The sequence below is a fragment of the Rhinoraja longicauda genome, chromosome 4, assembly GCF_053455715.1.
Source record: "Rhinoraja longicauda isolate Sanriku21f chromosome 4, sRhiLon1.1, whole genome shotgun sequence".
NCBI classification, from domain to species: domain Eukaryota; kingdom Metazoa; phylum Chordata; class Chondrichthyes; order Rajiformes; family Arhynchobatidae; genus Rhinoraja; species Rhinoraja longicauda.
Window position 1 is genome coordinate 66,578,952 of NC_135956.1, and position 17,792 is coordinate 66,596,743.

General features: G+C 58.1%; 1 protein-coding gene across 1 annotated transcript in view; it reads right to left on the reverse strand.

Annotated features, from left to right (window-relative positions):
- The window catches only part of sspo (SCO-spondin), a 107,706-nt gene that overhangs the window by 50,395 nt on the left and 39,519 nt on the right, over window positions 1-17,792 (reverse strand). Inside the window, 10 exon segments of the mRNA XM_078398442.1 lie at window positions 2,868-3,029; window positions 6,383-6,421; window positions 6,966-7,186; window positions 9,490-9,644; window positions 10,589-10,755; window positions 12,375-12,524; window positions 12,608-12,754; window positions 13,842-14,062; window positions 14,248-14,344; window positions 17,327-17,557. Coding sequence (XP_078254568.1) covers window positions 2,868-3,029; window positions 6,383-6,421; window positions 6,966-7,186; window positions 9,490-9,644; window positions 10,589-10,755; window positions 12,375-12,524; window positions 12,608-12,754; window positions 13,842-14,062; window positions 14,248-14,344; window positions 17,327-17,557 — 1,590 coding nt within the window.

The following is a 17,792-nucleotide window of genomic DNA, read 5'->3' on the forward strand; positions in this document are numbered from 1 at the left end:
CGGGAGCAAGGCAAGGGTCAGAGACACACAGACCCCGTACCAACCTGCCCATCCTCCCCCTCCTGTGTAACACACACACACGCACTCACACACTCATGCACGCTGCAGACACTCACACACACACACGCATGCTGCACAGACATACTCACACACACTCACGCTGCACAGACACACTCACGCTGCAGACACAGTCACGCTGCAGACACTCACACACACTCATGCACGCTGCACAGACACACTCACGCACACTGCGCAAACACACACACAAGCTGCAGACACACTTACCCACACTCAAGCACGCTGCACAGACACACTCACGCACGCTGCACACACTCATACACACTAACACACGCTGCACAGACACACTCATACACACTCATGCACGCTGCACAGCCACACTCTTCCACATAAACAGACCCCACACCCGCCTGTCCATCCTTCCCCTCCTGTGTAACACATGCACACACACACACACACATGGACGCACACACACACAGACACACACACACACACACATAGACACACACACACACACACATGCACACACACACACACACATGCACACACACATACACACATGCACACACACAGACACACATGCACACACACATAGACACACATGCACACACACATAGACACACATGCACACACACATAGACACACATGCACACACACATAGACACACTCAGATGCGCGCACACATAGACGCACACATAGACGCACACACACATGGACGCACACACACACAGACACACACACACACACACACACACATAGACACACACACACACACACACACAGATGCACACACACACAGATACACACACACACACACATAGATGCACACACACACACACACACACAGATGCACACACACGCAGACACACACACACGCAGACACACACATAGACACACACACACACACACACACACACACACACACACACACACACACACACACAGATGCACACACACACAGATGCACACACACACACACACACACAGATGCACACACACGCAGACACACAATTCATGTGGCTGTTCCTGTATAACAAATGGATGGACTTTGTTATCTGCTGTGGTTTTTGACAGCCCTTCCATGGGAGCTGACAACGACAATCTGTAAATATGTTCTACCTTTATGTTCTGTCTTATCCCCAACTTATCAGCATAACAATGGGATCCAAACAGAATCAGGATTTTACATCCGGGAACAGCATCAGTCCAGCGTTCCCTCCCTCCCTCCCCACGCCCCAGCCCCACTTGTTCCACCCTTGTCACCCCAACCCTTTCACCCCGCAAAGTAAAACCCTTCCCCCCATCCATCCCCACTGACTGCCCCACCCACTAACTCTCACCATCATCTTACCCCACCCTCACCCACACTCCCACCCTCACCCACTCCCCCACCCACACTCCCACCCTCACCCACTCCCCCACCCACACCCCCACCCACACCCACTCCCCCACCCACACCCACTCGCTACACCCACACCCACTCCCCCACCCTCACCCACTCCCCCACCCTCACCCCCACCCCCACCCACACCCACTCCCCCACCCACACTCCCACCCTCACCCACTCCCTCACCCACTCCCCCACCCTCACCCACTCCCCCACCCACTCCCCTACCCTCACCCCCACACCCACTCAACCCCACCCTCACCCACTCACCCCCTACCCTCACCCCCACTCTCACCCACTCGCCCCACCCTCACCCACTCCCCCACCCACTCCCCCACCCTCACCCACTCCTCCACCCTCACCCACTCCCCCACCCACTCCCCCACCCTCACCCACTCCTCCACCCTCACCCACTCCCCCACCCACTCCTCCACCCTCACCCACTCCTCCACCCTCACCCACTCCTCCACCCTCACCCACTCCCCCACCCACTCCTCCACCCTCACCCACTCCTCCACCCTCACCCACTCCCCCACCCTCACCCACTCCCCCACCCACTCCTCCACCCTCACCCACTCCCCCACCCACTCCCCCACCCACTCCTCCACCCTCACCCACTCCCCCACCCACTCCTCCACCCTCACCCACTCCCCCACCCACTCCTCCACCCTCACCCACTCACCCACCCACACCCACTCACCCACCCACTCCCCCACCCTCACCCACTCCCCCACCCTCACCCACTCACCCACACCCACTCACCCACCCTCACCCACTCCCCCACCCTCACCCACTCCCCTACCCTCACCCCCACACCCACTCACCCTCACACCCACTCAACCCCACCCTCACCCACTCACCCCCTACCCTCACCCCCACTCTCACCCACTCGCCCCACCCTCACCCACTCCCCTACCCTCACCCCCACACCCACTCACCCCCACACCCACTCAACCCCATCCTCACCCACTCACCCCCTACCCTCACCCCCACTCTCACCCACTCGCCCCACCCTCACCCACTCCCCCACCCACTCCCCCACCCCCACCCACTCCTCCACCCTCACCCACTCCCCCACCCTCACCCACTCCCCCACCCTCACCCACTCCTCCACCCACTCCTCCACCCTCACCCACTCCCCCACCCTCACCCACTCCCCCACCCTCACCCACTCCCTCACCCACTCCCCCACCCCCACCCACTCCTCCACCCTCACCCACTCCCCCACCCACTCCTCCACCCTCACCCACTCCCCCACCCTCACCCACTCCCCCACCCTCACCCACTCACCCCATACTCACTCCATCCTCACACTCCCCTCACTCTCCTCCCACCCTTCCTCACCCCATCCTCGCCCCCTACCCTCATGCCCTCCTCACCCCTCACCCCACCCTCGCCCACTACAACCAGACCACCCCCCCACCCCCACCCCACCCACCCCACCCTCCCCACGCAGCCCAACCTGTGCACTGTGGCAGGTTGCATGGCCGCTCCTGGGCAGTCTCCCCGCTGCAGTTTGTGCGGTGGCAGGAGCGGGAACGGTTCTTCACACTCGGGAACACAGAGTCTGAACAGTTCCTGGAGCAACGGGTCCACGCAGTCCAGGGGGAGAAGCCCTCAGCATCTGGGGGGGGGGGGGGGAGAGAGGGGAGGGAGAGAGGGGGGGGAGAGGGGGGAGGGGGAGAGGGGGGGAGAGGGGGAGGGAGAGAGGGGAGGGAGAGAGGGGAGGGAGAGAGGGGAGGGAGAGAGGGGGGAGAGAGGGGGGAGGGAGAGGGGGAGGGAGAGAGGGGAGGGAGAGAGGGGAGGGAGGGAGAGAGGGGAGGGAGGGAGAGAGGGGAGGGAGGGAGAGAGGGGAGGGGGAGGGGGGGGAGGGGAGGGGAGGGAGAGAGGGGAGGGAGAGAGGGGAGGGAGAGAGGGGATGGAGAGAGGGGAGGGAGAGAGGGGAGAGAGAGAGGGGGAGGGAGAGAAGGGGAGAGAGAGAGGGGAGGGAGGGAGAGTGGGGAGGGAGAGAGGGGAGGGAGAGGGGGGAGGGAGAGAGGGGGAGAGAGGGGGAGGGAGAGAGAGGGGAGGGAGAGAGGGGAGGGAGAGAGGGGAGGGAGAGAGGGGAGGGAGGGAGAGAGAGGGGAGGGAGAGAGGGGAGGGAGGGAGAGAGAGGGGAGGGAGAGAGGGGGAGGGAGAGAGGGGAGGGAGAGAGGGGAGGGAGAGTGGGGAGGGAGAGAGGGGAGGGAGAGAGGGGAGGGAGGGAGAGAGAGGGGAGGGAGAGAGGGGGAGGGAGAGAGGGGGAGAGAGAGAGAGGGGAGGGAGAGCGGGGAGGGAGAGAGGGGAGGGAGAGGGGAGAGAGAGAGGGGAGGGAGGGAGAGAGGGGGGGAGGGGGGAGAGAGAGAGGGGAGGGAGAGGGGAGGGGAGGGAGAGAGGGGAGGGAGAGAGGGGAGGGAGAGAGGGGAGGGAGAGAGGGGAGGGAGGGAGAGAGGGGAGAGAGAGAGGGGAGGGAGGGAGAGAGGGGAGGGAGAGAGGGGAGGGAGGGAGAGAGGGGAGGGAGGGAGAGAGGGGGGAGAGAGGGGAGAGAGAGAGGGGAGGGAGGGAGAGAGGGGAGGGAGGGAGAGAGAGGGAGAGAGGGGGGGAGAGGGGAGAGAGAGAGGGGAGGGAGGGAGAGAGGGGAGGGAGGGGAGAGAGGGGGGAGAGAGGGGGAGGGAGAGAGGGGGAGGGAGAGAGAGATGGGAGGGAGAGGGGATGGGAGAGAGAGATGGGAGGGAGAGAGGGGAGAGAGTGGGGTGGGAGAGAGGGGGAGGGAGAGAGGGGGGGAGAGAGGGGGAGAGAGGGGGAGGGAGAGAGGGGGAGGGAGAGAGGGGGAGGGAGAGAGGGGGAGGGAGAGAGGGGGAGGGAGAGAGGGGGAGGGAGAGAGGGGGAGGGAGAGAGGGGGAGGGAGAGAGGGGGAGAGAGAGAGGGGGAGAGAGAGAGAGAGGGAGAGAGAGAGGGGAGAGAGAGGGGGGTGGGAGAGGGGGTGGGAGAGTGAGAGGGGGAGGGAGAGAGGGGGAGGGAGAGAGGGGGAGGGTGAGAGGGGGTGGGAGAGAGGGGGAGGGAGAGAGGGGGAGGGAGAGAGGGGGAGGGGAGAGGGGGAGGGGGAGAGGGGGAGGGGGAGAGGAGGAGGGAGAGAGGGGGAGGGGAGAGGGGGAGGGAGAGAGGGGGAGGGGGAGAGGGGAGGGAGAGAGGGGGAGGGAGAGAGGGGGAGGGAGAGAGGGGGAGGGGGAGAGGAGGAGGGAGAGAGGGGGAGGGAGAGAGGGGGAGGGGAGAGGGGGAGGGGAGAGGGGGAGGGGAGAGGGGGAGGGAGAGAGGGGGAGGGAGAAAGGGGAGGGAGAGAGGGGGAGGGAGAGAGGGGAGGGAGAGAGGGGGAGAGAGAACAAGAGAACAAGAACAAGAAACAGAGAAAGAGATTGAGAAGTTGAAGAATTAGAGGAATGAGGTGCAGGTTCTTCATATAGAGGCAGAGAATGAGCTGCCGATGGAACTTGTGCATGATTTATTTCACAAAATGCAGGAGTAACTCAGCAGGTCAGGCAGCATCTCAGGAGAGACGTTTCGGATCGAGACCCTTCTTCAGACTTGGATAGTGACTTGGATAGATTAGGCGAGTGGGCAAATGCATGGCAGATGCAATATAATGTGTATAAATGTGAGGTTATCCACTTTGGTGGCAAGAACAGGAAAGCAGAGTATTACCTGAATGGTGACCGATTGGGAGAAGGGGAAATGCAACGTGACCTGGGTGTCATGGTGCACCAGTCATTGAAAGCAAGCGTGCAGGTGCAGCAGGCAGTGAAGAAAGCGAATGGTATGTTGGCATTCATAGCAAGAGGATTTGAGTTTAGGAGCAGGGAGGTTCTGCTGCAGTTGTACAGGGCCTTGGTGAGACCGCACCTGGAGTATTGTGTGCAGTTTTGGTCTCCTAACCTGAGGAAAGACGTTCTTGCCTTAGAGGGAGTACAGAGAAGGTTCACCAGATTGATCCCTGGGATGGCGGGACTTTCATATGAAGAAAGACTGGATAGACTAGGCTTGTACTCGCTGGAATTTAGAAGACTGAGGGGGGATCTTATAGAAACATATAAAATTCTTAAGGGGTTGGAGAGGCTAGATGCGGGAAGATTGTTCCCGATGTTGGGGGAGTCCAGAACCAGGGGTCACAGCTTAAGGATAAGGGGGAAGTCTTTTAGGACCGAGATGAGAAAACATTTCTTCACACAGAGAGTGGTGAGTCTGTGGAATTCTCTGCCACAGAAGGTAGTTGAGGCCAGTTCATTGGCTATATTTAAGAGGGAGTTAGATGTGGCCCTTTTTGCTAAAGGGATCAGTGGGTATGGAGAGAAGTCAGGTACAGGCTACTGAGCTGGATGATCAGCCATGATCATATTGAATGGCGGTGCAGGCTCGAAGGGCCGAATGGCCTACTCCTGCACCTATTTTCTATGTTTCTATGTCACCCATTCCTTCTCTCCTGAGATGCTGCCTGACCTGCTGAGTTACTCCAGCATTTTGTGAAATAAATACCTTCGATTTGTACCAGCATTTGCAGTTATTTTCTTACAGAACCTGTACATGACATTGGTGGTGACATTTAACAGGCATTTGGACAGGTACATGGATAGGAAAGGTTTAGGGGGATACGGGACAAGTGCGGGCAAATGAGATTCGCTGAGATGGGGCATTTACTTATTTGGAGTATTGTGTGCAGTTCTGGTCGCCCATTACAGGAAGCATGTGGGGGTTTTGGAGAGGGTGCAGAGGAGGTTTAGCAGAATGCTGCCTGGATCAGGGTTAACCAGCACCTGTAGTTCTTTGTTCCCTTTGCTTTGTTGACTGCACCTGAGGTTGACTGGTGTGACTGTACGGGAGACCGGGTAGAGCGGTGGGAGAGGTGACTGGGGGAGGGGGAGTGAGAGGGTCGGGGTGTCCAGTGACAACCACATGGGGAGCACTCACCTGGCACACTGTCGCTCGCTTCCACTGTTGGGGCGGGCACTGCAAGAGAGAGAAATGATCACCAGCTCGTCCCAACCCCTCACTCTCACCCACTGCCCTGCCAGGCCAGGGGCAGAGCACAGATCTGTCCACACCTGCCGATGCCCCAACAACCCCCTCCCCACTCTCCCCCCAACCCATCCACGCCTCCCCCATACCCACCCCCACCTCTCCCCAATACCCAGCCCTCCTCCCCACCCCTTCCCCATACCCATCCCCATCCCCACCCACCTCCCAACCCCTTCCCCCCACCCCTCCCCATACCCACCCCCACCCCTCCCCAATACCCACCCCCACCCCTCCCCAATACCCACCCCTCCCCAATACCCACCCCCACCCCTCCCCAATACCCACCCCCACCCCTCCCCAATACCCACCCCCACCCCTTCCCCACCCTCAGCGTTTCACACTCATCTCACAACTCCCCCTCACACACTCACCCCACCACACCCTCGCACAGTGCTGCACACACCCCACAGCTCGCCCTCAGTGTTGCACACATATCTTCACACTCAGCGTTGCACACTCATCCCTCACAACTCACCCTCACACTCGGCCGGCTGACAAAACCTGACGTCGGCCCGCGGCCCGGCGCAGTCTCGGCCCCCGTTGGTTGGCGCTGGGTTTGAGCAGTTGCGTGTTCTGGTTATCTGTCCGATGGCCCCGCACGTGCGAGAGCAGGATGTCCAGGGGCTCCAGTCCGAAAACTCCCCGTCCAGCACACAGGGAGAGAAGGAGCAGGCCAGACGCCCATTACTGCAGGTGCTGGAAGGAGACACACACAGTGTGATCCATACCCAGCTGGGCAACACTGGGCAAGACAGCAAGACTGGTCAAGACAGCAAGACTGGTCAAGGCTGGGCAACACTGGGCAAGACAGCAAGACTGGTCAAGACAGCAAGACTGGTCAAGGCTGGGCAACACTGGGCAAGACAGCAAGACTGGTCAAGACAGCAAGACTGGTCAAGGCTGGGCAACACTGGGCAAGACAGCAAGACTGGTCAAGGCTGGGCAACACTGGGCAAGACAGCAAGACTGGTCAAGGCTGGACAACACTGGGCTGCCAAGACAGCAAGACTGGTCAAGGCTGGACAAGGGCTGCCAAGACAGCAAGACTGGTCAAGGCTGGACAAGGGTTGCCAAGACGGGAAGGCTGGTCAAGGCTGGACAAGGGTTGCCAAGACGGGAAGGCTGGTCAAGGCTGGACAAGGGCTGCCAAGACGGCAAGACTGGTCAAGGCTGGACAAGGGTTGCCAAGACGGGAAGGCTGGGGAAGATGGCATTAGAAAGCAATTTACAAAGGGCAGCAAAAGACACAGGCTGGAGTCCGGCAGCATCTCTGGGGAATAATGATAGGTGACGTTTTAGAAACATAGAAACATAGAAAGTAGGTGAAGGAGTAGACCATTTGGTCCTTCTCCGGAGAACATGGATCGGTGACATTTCGGGTTGGGACCCATATTCAGACTGATTGGGTCTGAAGTCATCTGTCCAAGTTCTCCAGAGACACTGCCTGACTTGCTGAGTTACTCCAGTGAATCGAAATCCACCCCACATCGTGATCGGTGTTAGGGTTAGGGTGTCCTTACTTTAGGATGTGGGTTAGGGTATGGGTTAGCATTAGGGTGTCACTAGGTTAGGGTATGGGTTAGCATTAGGGTGTCACTAGACTGGGGTGTGGGTGAGCATTAGGGTGTCACTAGGTTAGGGTGTGGGTGAGCGTTAGGGTGTCACTCGGCTGGGGTGTGGGTTGGCGATAGGGTGTCACTAGGTTAGGGTGTCACTCCGCTGGGGTGTGGGTTGGCGTTAGGGTGTCACTAGACTGGGGTGTGGGTGAGCATTAGGGTGTCACTAGGCTGGGGTGTGGGTTGGCGTTAGGGTGTCACTAGACTGGGGTGTGGGTTGGCGTTAGGGTGTCACTCCGCTGGGGTGTGGGTGAGCGTTAGGGTGTCACTAGACTGGGGTGTGGGTTGGCGTTAGGGTGTCACTAGACTGGGGTGTGGGTTGGCGTTAGGGTGTCACTAGGCTGGGGTGTGGGTTGGCGTTAGGGTGTCACTAGGCTGGGGTGTGGGTGAGCGTTAGGGTGTCACTAGACTGGGGTGTGGGTTGGCGTTAGGGTGTCACTAGGCTGGGGTGTGGGTTGGCGTTAGGGTGTCACTCCGCTGGGGTGTGGGTTGGCGTTAGGGTGTCACTAGGCTGGGGTGTGGGTTGGCGTTAGGGTGTCACTAGACTGGGGTGTGGGTGAGCATTAGGGTGTCACTAGGCTGGGGTGTGGGTTGGCGTTAGGGTGTCACTAGACTGGGGTGTGGGTTGGCGTTAGGGTGTCACTCCGCTGGGGTGTGGGTGAGCGTTAGGGTGTCACTAGACTGGGGTGTGGGTTGGCGTTAGGGTGTCACTAGGCTGGGGTGTGGGTTGGCGTTAGGGTGTCACTAGGCTGGGGTGTGGGTGAGCGTTAGGGTGTCACTAGACTGGGGTGTGGGTTGGCGTTAGGGTGTCACTAGGCTGGGGTGTGGGTTGGCGTTAGGGTGTCACTCCGCTGGGGTGTGGGTTGGCGTTAGGGTGTCACTAGGCTGGGGTGTGGGTTGGCGTTAGGGTGTCACTAGACTGGGGTGTGGTTAGGGCTAGCGTTAGGGTGTCACTAGACTGGGGTGTGGGTGAGCATTAGGGTGTCACTAGGTTAGGGTGTGGGTGAGCGTTAGGGTGTCACTAGGCTGGGGTGTGGGTGAGCGTTAGGGTGTCACTAGGCTGGGGTGTGGGTTGGCGTTAGGGTGTCACTAGGCTGGGGTGTGGGTTGGCGTTAGGGTGTCACTCGGCTGGGGTGTGGGTTGGCGTTAGGGTGTCACTAGACTGGGGTGCGGGTGAGCGTTAGGGTGTCACTAGGCTGGGGTGTGGGTTGGCGTTAGGGTGTCACTAGGCTGGGGTGTGGGTTGGCGTTAGGGTGTCACTAGACTGGGGTGCGGGTGAGTGTTAGGGTGTCACTCCGCTGGGGTGTGGGTTGGCGTTAGGGTGTCACTAGGTTAAGGTATGTATAGGTTTAGCAACCACTTGACCCACTGAGGGTCTCTCACCAGTTGCTACATTCGTGCCACAGGGTGACCCCTGGGGATATCTCCCCCTGAGGAACAGCTCCGTTGTCGGTCAGGATGGTGGGAGCGGCCGATGGAGTCAGCGAGTGGTTCTGGAACAACTGGACAATGTCCTCCGTTACAATGCAGCCGCACTCCTGTAGGGAAACACAACAGGCCGGTCATATATGGAGTGTGGGTAGACGGTAAACGCTGGAGTAACTCGGCGGGACAGGCAGCATCTCTGGAGAGAAGGAATGGGTGACGTTTCGGGTCGAGACCCTTCTTCAGACCCGAAACGTCACCCATTCCTTCTCTCCTGAGATGCTGCCTGTCCCGCCGAGTTACTCCAGCATTTTATGTCTACCTTCGATTTAAAACAGCATCTGTAGATCTTACCTGCACATAGGTGGAGTGTGGGTCCATCCATTCACAGCATCAGGGGTCATGCACACCCAGTGACACAGACTGGTGTGCACTGACACTTGTGCACACATTGATGCACGCTCACTTGTACACACCCTCACACTCACCCACACACACACACTCACATGTACACACCCTCACACCTCACACGTACCCGTACACCCTCACCCGTCCATACACACACATCTGTACAATAGACAATAGACAATAGGTGCAGGAAGAGGCTATTCGGCCCTTCGAGCCAGCACCGCCATTCAATGTGATCATGGCTGATCATTCTCAGTACCCCGTTCCTGCCTTCTCCCCGTACCCCCTGACTCCGCTCCCCCACTCACCTGTACACACCCATACACACTCACACACACCGGTACACACTAGCACACCTGTACACACATGTACACCTGTGCACACCCACACAGGCCAGGCTGCAGCACAGACATGGGGCAGAGGCTGGCAGATACACTCAGTCAGACCCACACGAAGGCTGGGAGAGGTCGGGGGAGACGGGGCGGGGAGTCTCAGTGCTCACACCATGGCTCATGGAACCAGCGCAGGTCAGAAAGGGACCCCCCCCCCCACGTCCCCTCCCCCGCCCCAGGGTCCCCTCCACCACCCATTCCTGTGCCCCCTCCTCTCCCCCCCCCCCCACCCCCCCTTTCCCCGGTTGCTGACTCACCTGGACACAGGTGCCGTTGTGCAGGTACATGTTGACAGGACAGTGACATCCCTCCTCACAGCCGTCGCTGAAGCAGTCCACCTGCCCGCGGAGGTGCTCACAGCTGTACGGACATCCCTCAGCCCCCACACACTCCCGGTACAGGCGGTCTGATGGGCAGCCCACCTCTGCAAGCACACACACCCTCACCGAGGGGCAGCAAACCCTCCCTGGCCAGCTACCCACGCCCCACTCTCAGTCTGACCCCAGCCTGACCATGACCCCTGACCCTGACCAAACCCACTCTCAGTCTGACCCCAACCTGACCATGACCCCTGACCCTGACCAAACCCACTCTCAGTCTGACAACCCTGTCTCTGACCCCAGCCTGACCCTGTCCCTGACCCCAACCCACACTCAGCCTGACCCTAACCTGACCCTTATTCCAACTTGATCTGACCTACTCTGACCCCAACACATCCTGATGATGACCCGACTACTTGACCTGGCCTGACACCAGCTTGACCCCTGACTCCTCGGGGCAGCAGGGTCATGGGCAGCTGATGAACATGGGCACCTGGAGGCAACATTCCATCGTCACGGACTCACATCCGTCCGTGTTCATGGGACATGACTGTCCCTCTATCCCCACAGCCCCTCCCATGGTGTCGGTCCCTTCCTCTTTGCTCCCACCCCACCCTCCACAGGAAGGAGAGCTGTGTGTTTGGCTCTGACACCACATACAGCATGGAAAAAGGCCCTTTGGCCCACCAAATCCATACTGTACATTGTGTAGTGCCATCTACAACATCCTATCTACCAGCAATTCTCCACCAGCAATCTGTGCTCAACTTCATACACGCTAAATGTCAGGAGAATCTGTGCCTCTACCACCCCCTCAGGTAGCGAGTTACATCCCAAATTATTACTCCATGATTATGTTTCAAAGGTATCATATCTTATTCCTCTACGCAAGAGACTACGTCTAGTCTAGTCAGAAACCCCTTGTGGAAAATCTGGAGTCACAGTCACACAGCATGGAAACATGCCATTTAGTCCATCATGCTAACCAACATGCCCCATCTAAACGAGACTCACCTGCCCACATCTGGCCAATATCCCTCTTAACCTATCCTATCCATGTGCCTTTCCAAATGTCTTTTAAATGTTGTTATAGTACCTGCCTTAACTACCTCCTCTAGCATCTCGTTCCATACACCCACCACCCTCTGTGTAAACAAGTTACCTCTCAGGTTCCTATTAAATCTTGCCCCCTCACCTTAAACCTGTGTTCTCTAGTTCTTGATTCCCCTACTCGGGGTGAAAAGCTCTGTGCATTCACCCGATCTATTCCCCTCATGATTTTGTACACCTCAAAATGATCACCCCTCATCCTCCTGCACACCAAGGAATAAAGTAGTCTTGTGGTACCCTGTAGTTAAGGGGCCTTGGGGAATATTGATCATAACTTGCATGTGGAGTTATGGGAGAGGTGGTGAAAGGAAGAGGGGTGAATGAAGGTGTGAGGGAGATGGAGAGGGGGTGTAAAGACATGGAGACATGGACACGGAGAGGTGGGGGTGAAGGGGGGGAGGGTGAGATGAATGAGGGTGTGAGGAAGATGGAGACATGGACAGAGAGGTGGTGAAGGGCGGGGGGGGGGTGAGATGAATTAGGGTGTGTGGGAGATGGAGACATAGACAGAGAGGTGGTGAAGGGGGGGAGGGTGAGATGAATGAGGGTGTTAGCTTGATCAGGGGGACTGGAGGTCGATGCCCCTCCCTCTGTAGGGTGGGAAGCCACTCACCGAGGCAGACCTGGGTCTGACAGGTTGTACTCTGGATGGGGAAGCCGTTGCAAGGGGGCCGGTGACAGGTCCGGGTACGGATCCGCTCCCCACCCCCACACGACACGCTGCACGGTGACCATGGCGACCAGGGGCTCCAGGCCGACTCATCTGCTGGTGGACACAAAGATGAGGCGTGTTGGCCAGGACACGTGTTGAGCAGTGAGGAGGGAATGAACACGGCTGGGACTCACCTCCACAGGAGCCATTACAGTGCCGTGACTCCCGGTCCGTGCCCACGCACGACCGCGACACGTCCCAGCTGCAGTTGCGATGTCGAGTCTCCAAACCGGGTCCACAGATGCTGGAACACAAGCTCCACTCCGTCCACGGCCCCCAGTCTGTCGGGAAAAGACCAGTACAGGGGACAGTCACGGGGTGCAGGGCACGGGGTACAGGGGACAGTCACGGGGTGCAAGGCACGGGGTACAGGGGACAGTCACGGTGTGCAGGGCACGGGGTGCAAGGCACGGGGTACAGGGGACAGTCACGGGGTGCAGGGCGCGGGGTGCAGGGCGCGGGGTGCAGGGCACGGGGTGCAGGGCACGGGGTGCAGGGCACGGGGTGCAGGGCACGGGGTGCAGGGCACGGGGTGCAAGGCACGGGGTACAGGGGACAGTCACGGGGTGCAGGGCACGGGGTGCAGGGCGCGGGGTGCAGGGCACGGGGTGCAGGGCACGGGGTGCAGGGCACGGGGTGCAGGGCACGGGGTGCAGGGCACGGGGTACAGGGGACAGTCACGGGGTGCAGGGCACGGGGTGCAGGGTGCGGGGTGCGGGGTGCAGGTCACGGGGTGCAGGGCACGGGGTGCAGGGCACGGGCTACAGGGGTACAGATCAGGATCAGCCTCACAACACCAGGGCCAGCATCAAGTAATGAATCAACTGGAGAAATGGATTCAGTGCTGGAGAGAGCAGGTCAATGGCGGTGAACCTGTCAGCAATACGGTGGCAGAGCTCAGCAAAGTAGTGGTGGAACTGAGTCAGCAAATGTATTGTCTCATGGATCCAATGTGCTGCTGGTACCCCATGTTGCATGTTGTGGCAGTACCCCATGTTGCGTGTTGTGGCAGTACCCCATGTTGCATGTTGTCCCAAAGCTCATGTTGCGTGCTGTGCCTGTACCCCGTGTTGCGTGTTGTGGCAGTACCCCGTGTTGCATGTTGTGGCAGTACCCCGTGTTGCGTGTTGTGCCAGTACCCCGTGTTGCGTGTTGTGCCAGTACCCCGTGTTGCGTGTTGTGCCAGTACCCCGTGTTGCGTGTTGTGGCAGTACCCCGTGTTGCGTGTTGTGGCAGTACCCCCTGTGTTGCATGTTGTCCCAAACCCCATGTTGCGTGTTGTGCAGCTGCGTGTTGCATGTTGTCCCAAACCCCATGTTGCGTGTAGTGCCAGTATCCCATGTGCTGTGCCAGGACGTCATGCCTTACCGCCACAGTGTTGCATGTTGCACGCCTGGCTCTGGGTGGCGGGTCCAGGGCAGAGGGAGCCCCCGTTCTGGGGCCTGGGGCTGCTGCACTCCCGCACGCGGTGTTGGGACCCCCCTCCACACGTCTCTGAACACGCCGTCCATGGGGCCCATGGACTCCAGCCCCCATCACGCCGGCAACTGGCGTGTGGCGTGCAGTCCAGCCGCCCACTGACACAGGTGCTGCAGGGGAGAAGGTCACGTCAGGTGGGGTCAGAGGGTGGGGGGTGAGAGGGTGGGGGTCAGAGGTGTGGAGTCAGATGGGGAGGGTCAGAGGTTGTGGGTCAGATGTACGGGTCAGAGGGTCGGGATCAGAGTGTTGGGGTGAGAGGGTGGGGGTCAGGAGGAGGGAGGAAGTGATCTCTCACCAGTTACTGCACTCGGTCTCTCTGCTCTCTCCAGCCGCTGTGTAGACCCAGTCTCCAGCTCCAGGGTACAGACTCCAGCTCCCACTCACACTCCTGTCTGTGACAACACCAGGAAGTCAACATACAGACCACACGTGACCAGTCTGATGAACCCGTCCCGAGACGTCGCCTGTCCACTCCCTCCGCGGATGCTGAGTGACCCGCTGAGTTCCTCCAGTATTCTGTGATTGCCTGTCTCACCGCCTCATGTAAATATCTCGGCCTCAGTTCCCAAGCCCCCGCCTGCACGTCGAACCCTTGCAATTGGGGAACATTGCAGACACACAGATGTTTAAGATCAATGAGTTCAATGAGTTCAATGAGTTCAATGTGATCAGGTCAATGAGTATTTGTCTGTATTTACTGAGAAAGACAGGAGGATGGAGGAACTTGGGGCAGTCAGTTGTCAGTGTCTTGACAGCAGTCTCTGTTACCGTTGAAGAGGTGCTGAAGATATTATCGTGTATGGAGGTAGACAAATCTCCAGGGCCTGATCAGATATATCCGAGTACATTGTGGGATACTGGAGATTAAATTGCAGGTGCCCTGGTTGAAATTTACGTGTCGCCATTAAATACAGGAGAGGTGCCGGAAGACAGGAGGGTGGCAAATGTACCTTTATTGAAGAAGGGCAGCAGGGAAAATGCTGGGAACTATAGACCGGTGAGCTTAACATCTGTAGTTGGAAAGTTACTAGAGATTAGTCTGAGGGATAGGATATACATGCATTTAAATTTAGAGTTTCTGAGTAGACTAGACTTGTATTTTCTTGCGTTAGATGAATAAGATATGATAGGGCTGATTAGGGGAAGTCAGTTTGGTTTTGTTTATGGGAGGTCGTGTCCCACAAATCTGATTTGAGTTTTTTGAAGATATGACCAAAAAGGTTGATGAGCTGTTGATGTGTAGGAAAAAACCTGCAGATGCTGGTTTAAATGGAAGGTAGACACAAAATGCTGGAGTAACTCAGCGGGTCAGGCAGCATCTCAGGAGAGAAGGAATGGGTGACGTTTCGGGTCGAGACCCTTCTTCAGACTCAGATCTACAGAGCTGTAGATGTTGTATATGTGGACCAGCAAAGTATTCGACAAGGTTCCACATGGTAGGCTGCTCTGGAAGATTAGATCGCATGGTGTCTAAGCTGAATGGATAGAAAATTAACTTCAGGGAAGGAAGCAGAGGGTGATGGTGGAAGGTTGCTTCTCGGACTGGAGGCCTGTGACTAGTGGTGTGCCTCAGGGTTCGGTGCTGGGCCCGTTACTGTTTGTCATCGATAGATTGATTTGGATGAGAACACACATGGCAAGATTAGCAAGTTTGCAGATGATACAAAAGTAGGTGGTTTTGCAGATAGTGAAGATGGTTGTGAAAGATTGCAGCAGGATCTTGATCGATTGGCTAGTTGGGCTGAGGAATGGTTGATGGAATTTAATGCAGAGAAACGTTAGGTGTTGCATTTTGGGAAGTCAAACATGGGCAGGACCCACACAATGAATGGCAGGGCTCTGGGTAGTGTTATAGAGCAGAGGGATCTAGGAGTGCAGATGCGTGGTTCCTTAAAGGTGGAGTCGCAGGTAGATAAGGTGGTCAGAAAGGCTTTTGGCTCATTGGCCTTCATCAGTCAGAGTATTGAGTATTGAAGTTGGGAGGTCATGTTGCTGTTGTATAAGACATTGGTGATGCTGCATTTAGAGTAATGTGTTCAGTTATGGGCACCATGTTATAGGAAATATGTCAAGCTGGAAAGGGTACAGAGAAGATTTATGAGAATAACAGAGCTTTATTTGTCGTTCGGTACCGAAGTACCGAACGAAACTACATAGCAGTCATAGAAAAAAAAAAGAACACAAGACACATAACCCCAACACAAACGTCCATCACAGTGACTCCAAACACCCCCTCACTGTGATGGAGGCAACAAAACTTCCCCTCTCTTCCCCACGCCCACGGACAGACAGCTCGTCCCCGACCGACCCGCACAGTCCCCGCACCGGGCGCTGAAACGTCTCGCGGCCGAACCGGGCGATGAAAGGCCCGCGACCAAGCCTTGCGCAGCTAAGTCCCGCAGCCGAGCCGCACCAGCGGTGAAAAGTCCCGCAGCCGAGCCGCACCGGACGGTGTTAAATCCCGCAGCCGAGTTGCACCGGACGGTGTTAAATCCCGCAGCCGAGTTGCACCGGACGGTGTTAAATCCCGCAGCCGAGTTGGACTAGAGGGTGTGAGCTATAGGGAGAGGTTTAGACTGGGACTCTATTCCTTGAACGCAGGAGGATGAGCAGTGATGTTACACAGGTGTGTAAAATCATGAGAGGAATAGATCTGGTAGATGCAGAGTCTCTTGCCCAGAGTAGGGGAATCGAGGACCAGAGGACATAGATTTAAGATGAAGGGGAAAAGATTTAATAGGAATCTGAGGGGTAACTTTTTCACACAAAAGGTGGTGGGTGTATGGAACAAGCTGCCAGAGGAGGTAGTTGAGGCTGGGACCATCCCAATGTTTAAGAAAATGGTTAGACAATCCAGGGATAGGACAGGTTTGGAGGGAATATGGGCCAAATGCAGGCAGGTGGGACTAGTGTAGCTGGCACATGTCGGCCGGCATGATCAAGTTGGGCCGAAGGGCCTGTTTCCATGCTGTATCACTCTATGACTCTAAGAGAATTCAACAAGAGATGAAACCATACAGTGTTGGCAGCAGAAGAAGGAGCTGTTTGTGGTGGCTGGAGGGTAACTAGCCAAATGGGGTGATGAACGTGACACAGGAGACAGGGGGCAGGGGATGAGGAGGGATGGGGGACGGCGATTGGGGGGGAGGGAAACGGGAGACGGGGAGAGATGGGGAGGGAATCTCACCCCCCACAGTGGGAATACCCATGGGAGCGCTGGTCCGCTGCTGGGGAAGTCGCCCTGGCAGATGTTGGGGGCTGATGTCAGGGAGGTGACTGCCCCCCTTCTCCGCCCGCCCCCCCCCATACACGGTGACGGTGCCGAGGCTCACCCTCTCCTACTCTCCCCCCGGGACACCCCCACTCTCACTCACCTCGAGACTTGCAGCCACACTCCTCGGGATGGACACAGGTCCCGTTCTGCAGGAGCTGGTCGGCTGGACACGCACAGGCCGGTCGGCACCCGGAGTCTGCATCAGGGGTGGGAACGTCCGGACCGGAGGTGGGAACGCCGTCGTCCAGGCACAGCACGTCCAGGGAGAGGTCGTCGCAGGAGCGCGGGCAGGGGCGGCCGCAGGGCTGCAGGAGCTGGCCACCGGCGCAGTCTGGGGGCAAAAGAGCAGGCGGTGAGGGAGAGGCCCAGGCCAGACACAGCCCATCGCCCAAGCTCCGTGTTGTAAACCTCGTCACCGCGATCACGGTGAGGGAGGCTGGGGGCAGCGGAGCGGCACGGCCAGGGCACACCTCTCTGGGTATCACACACAGGACAATCAAAAATACAATACCCCTCTCTCTTCCACCCATCCTCTCTGCCCCCTTCTGTCTCCCCCTCCCTCCCTC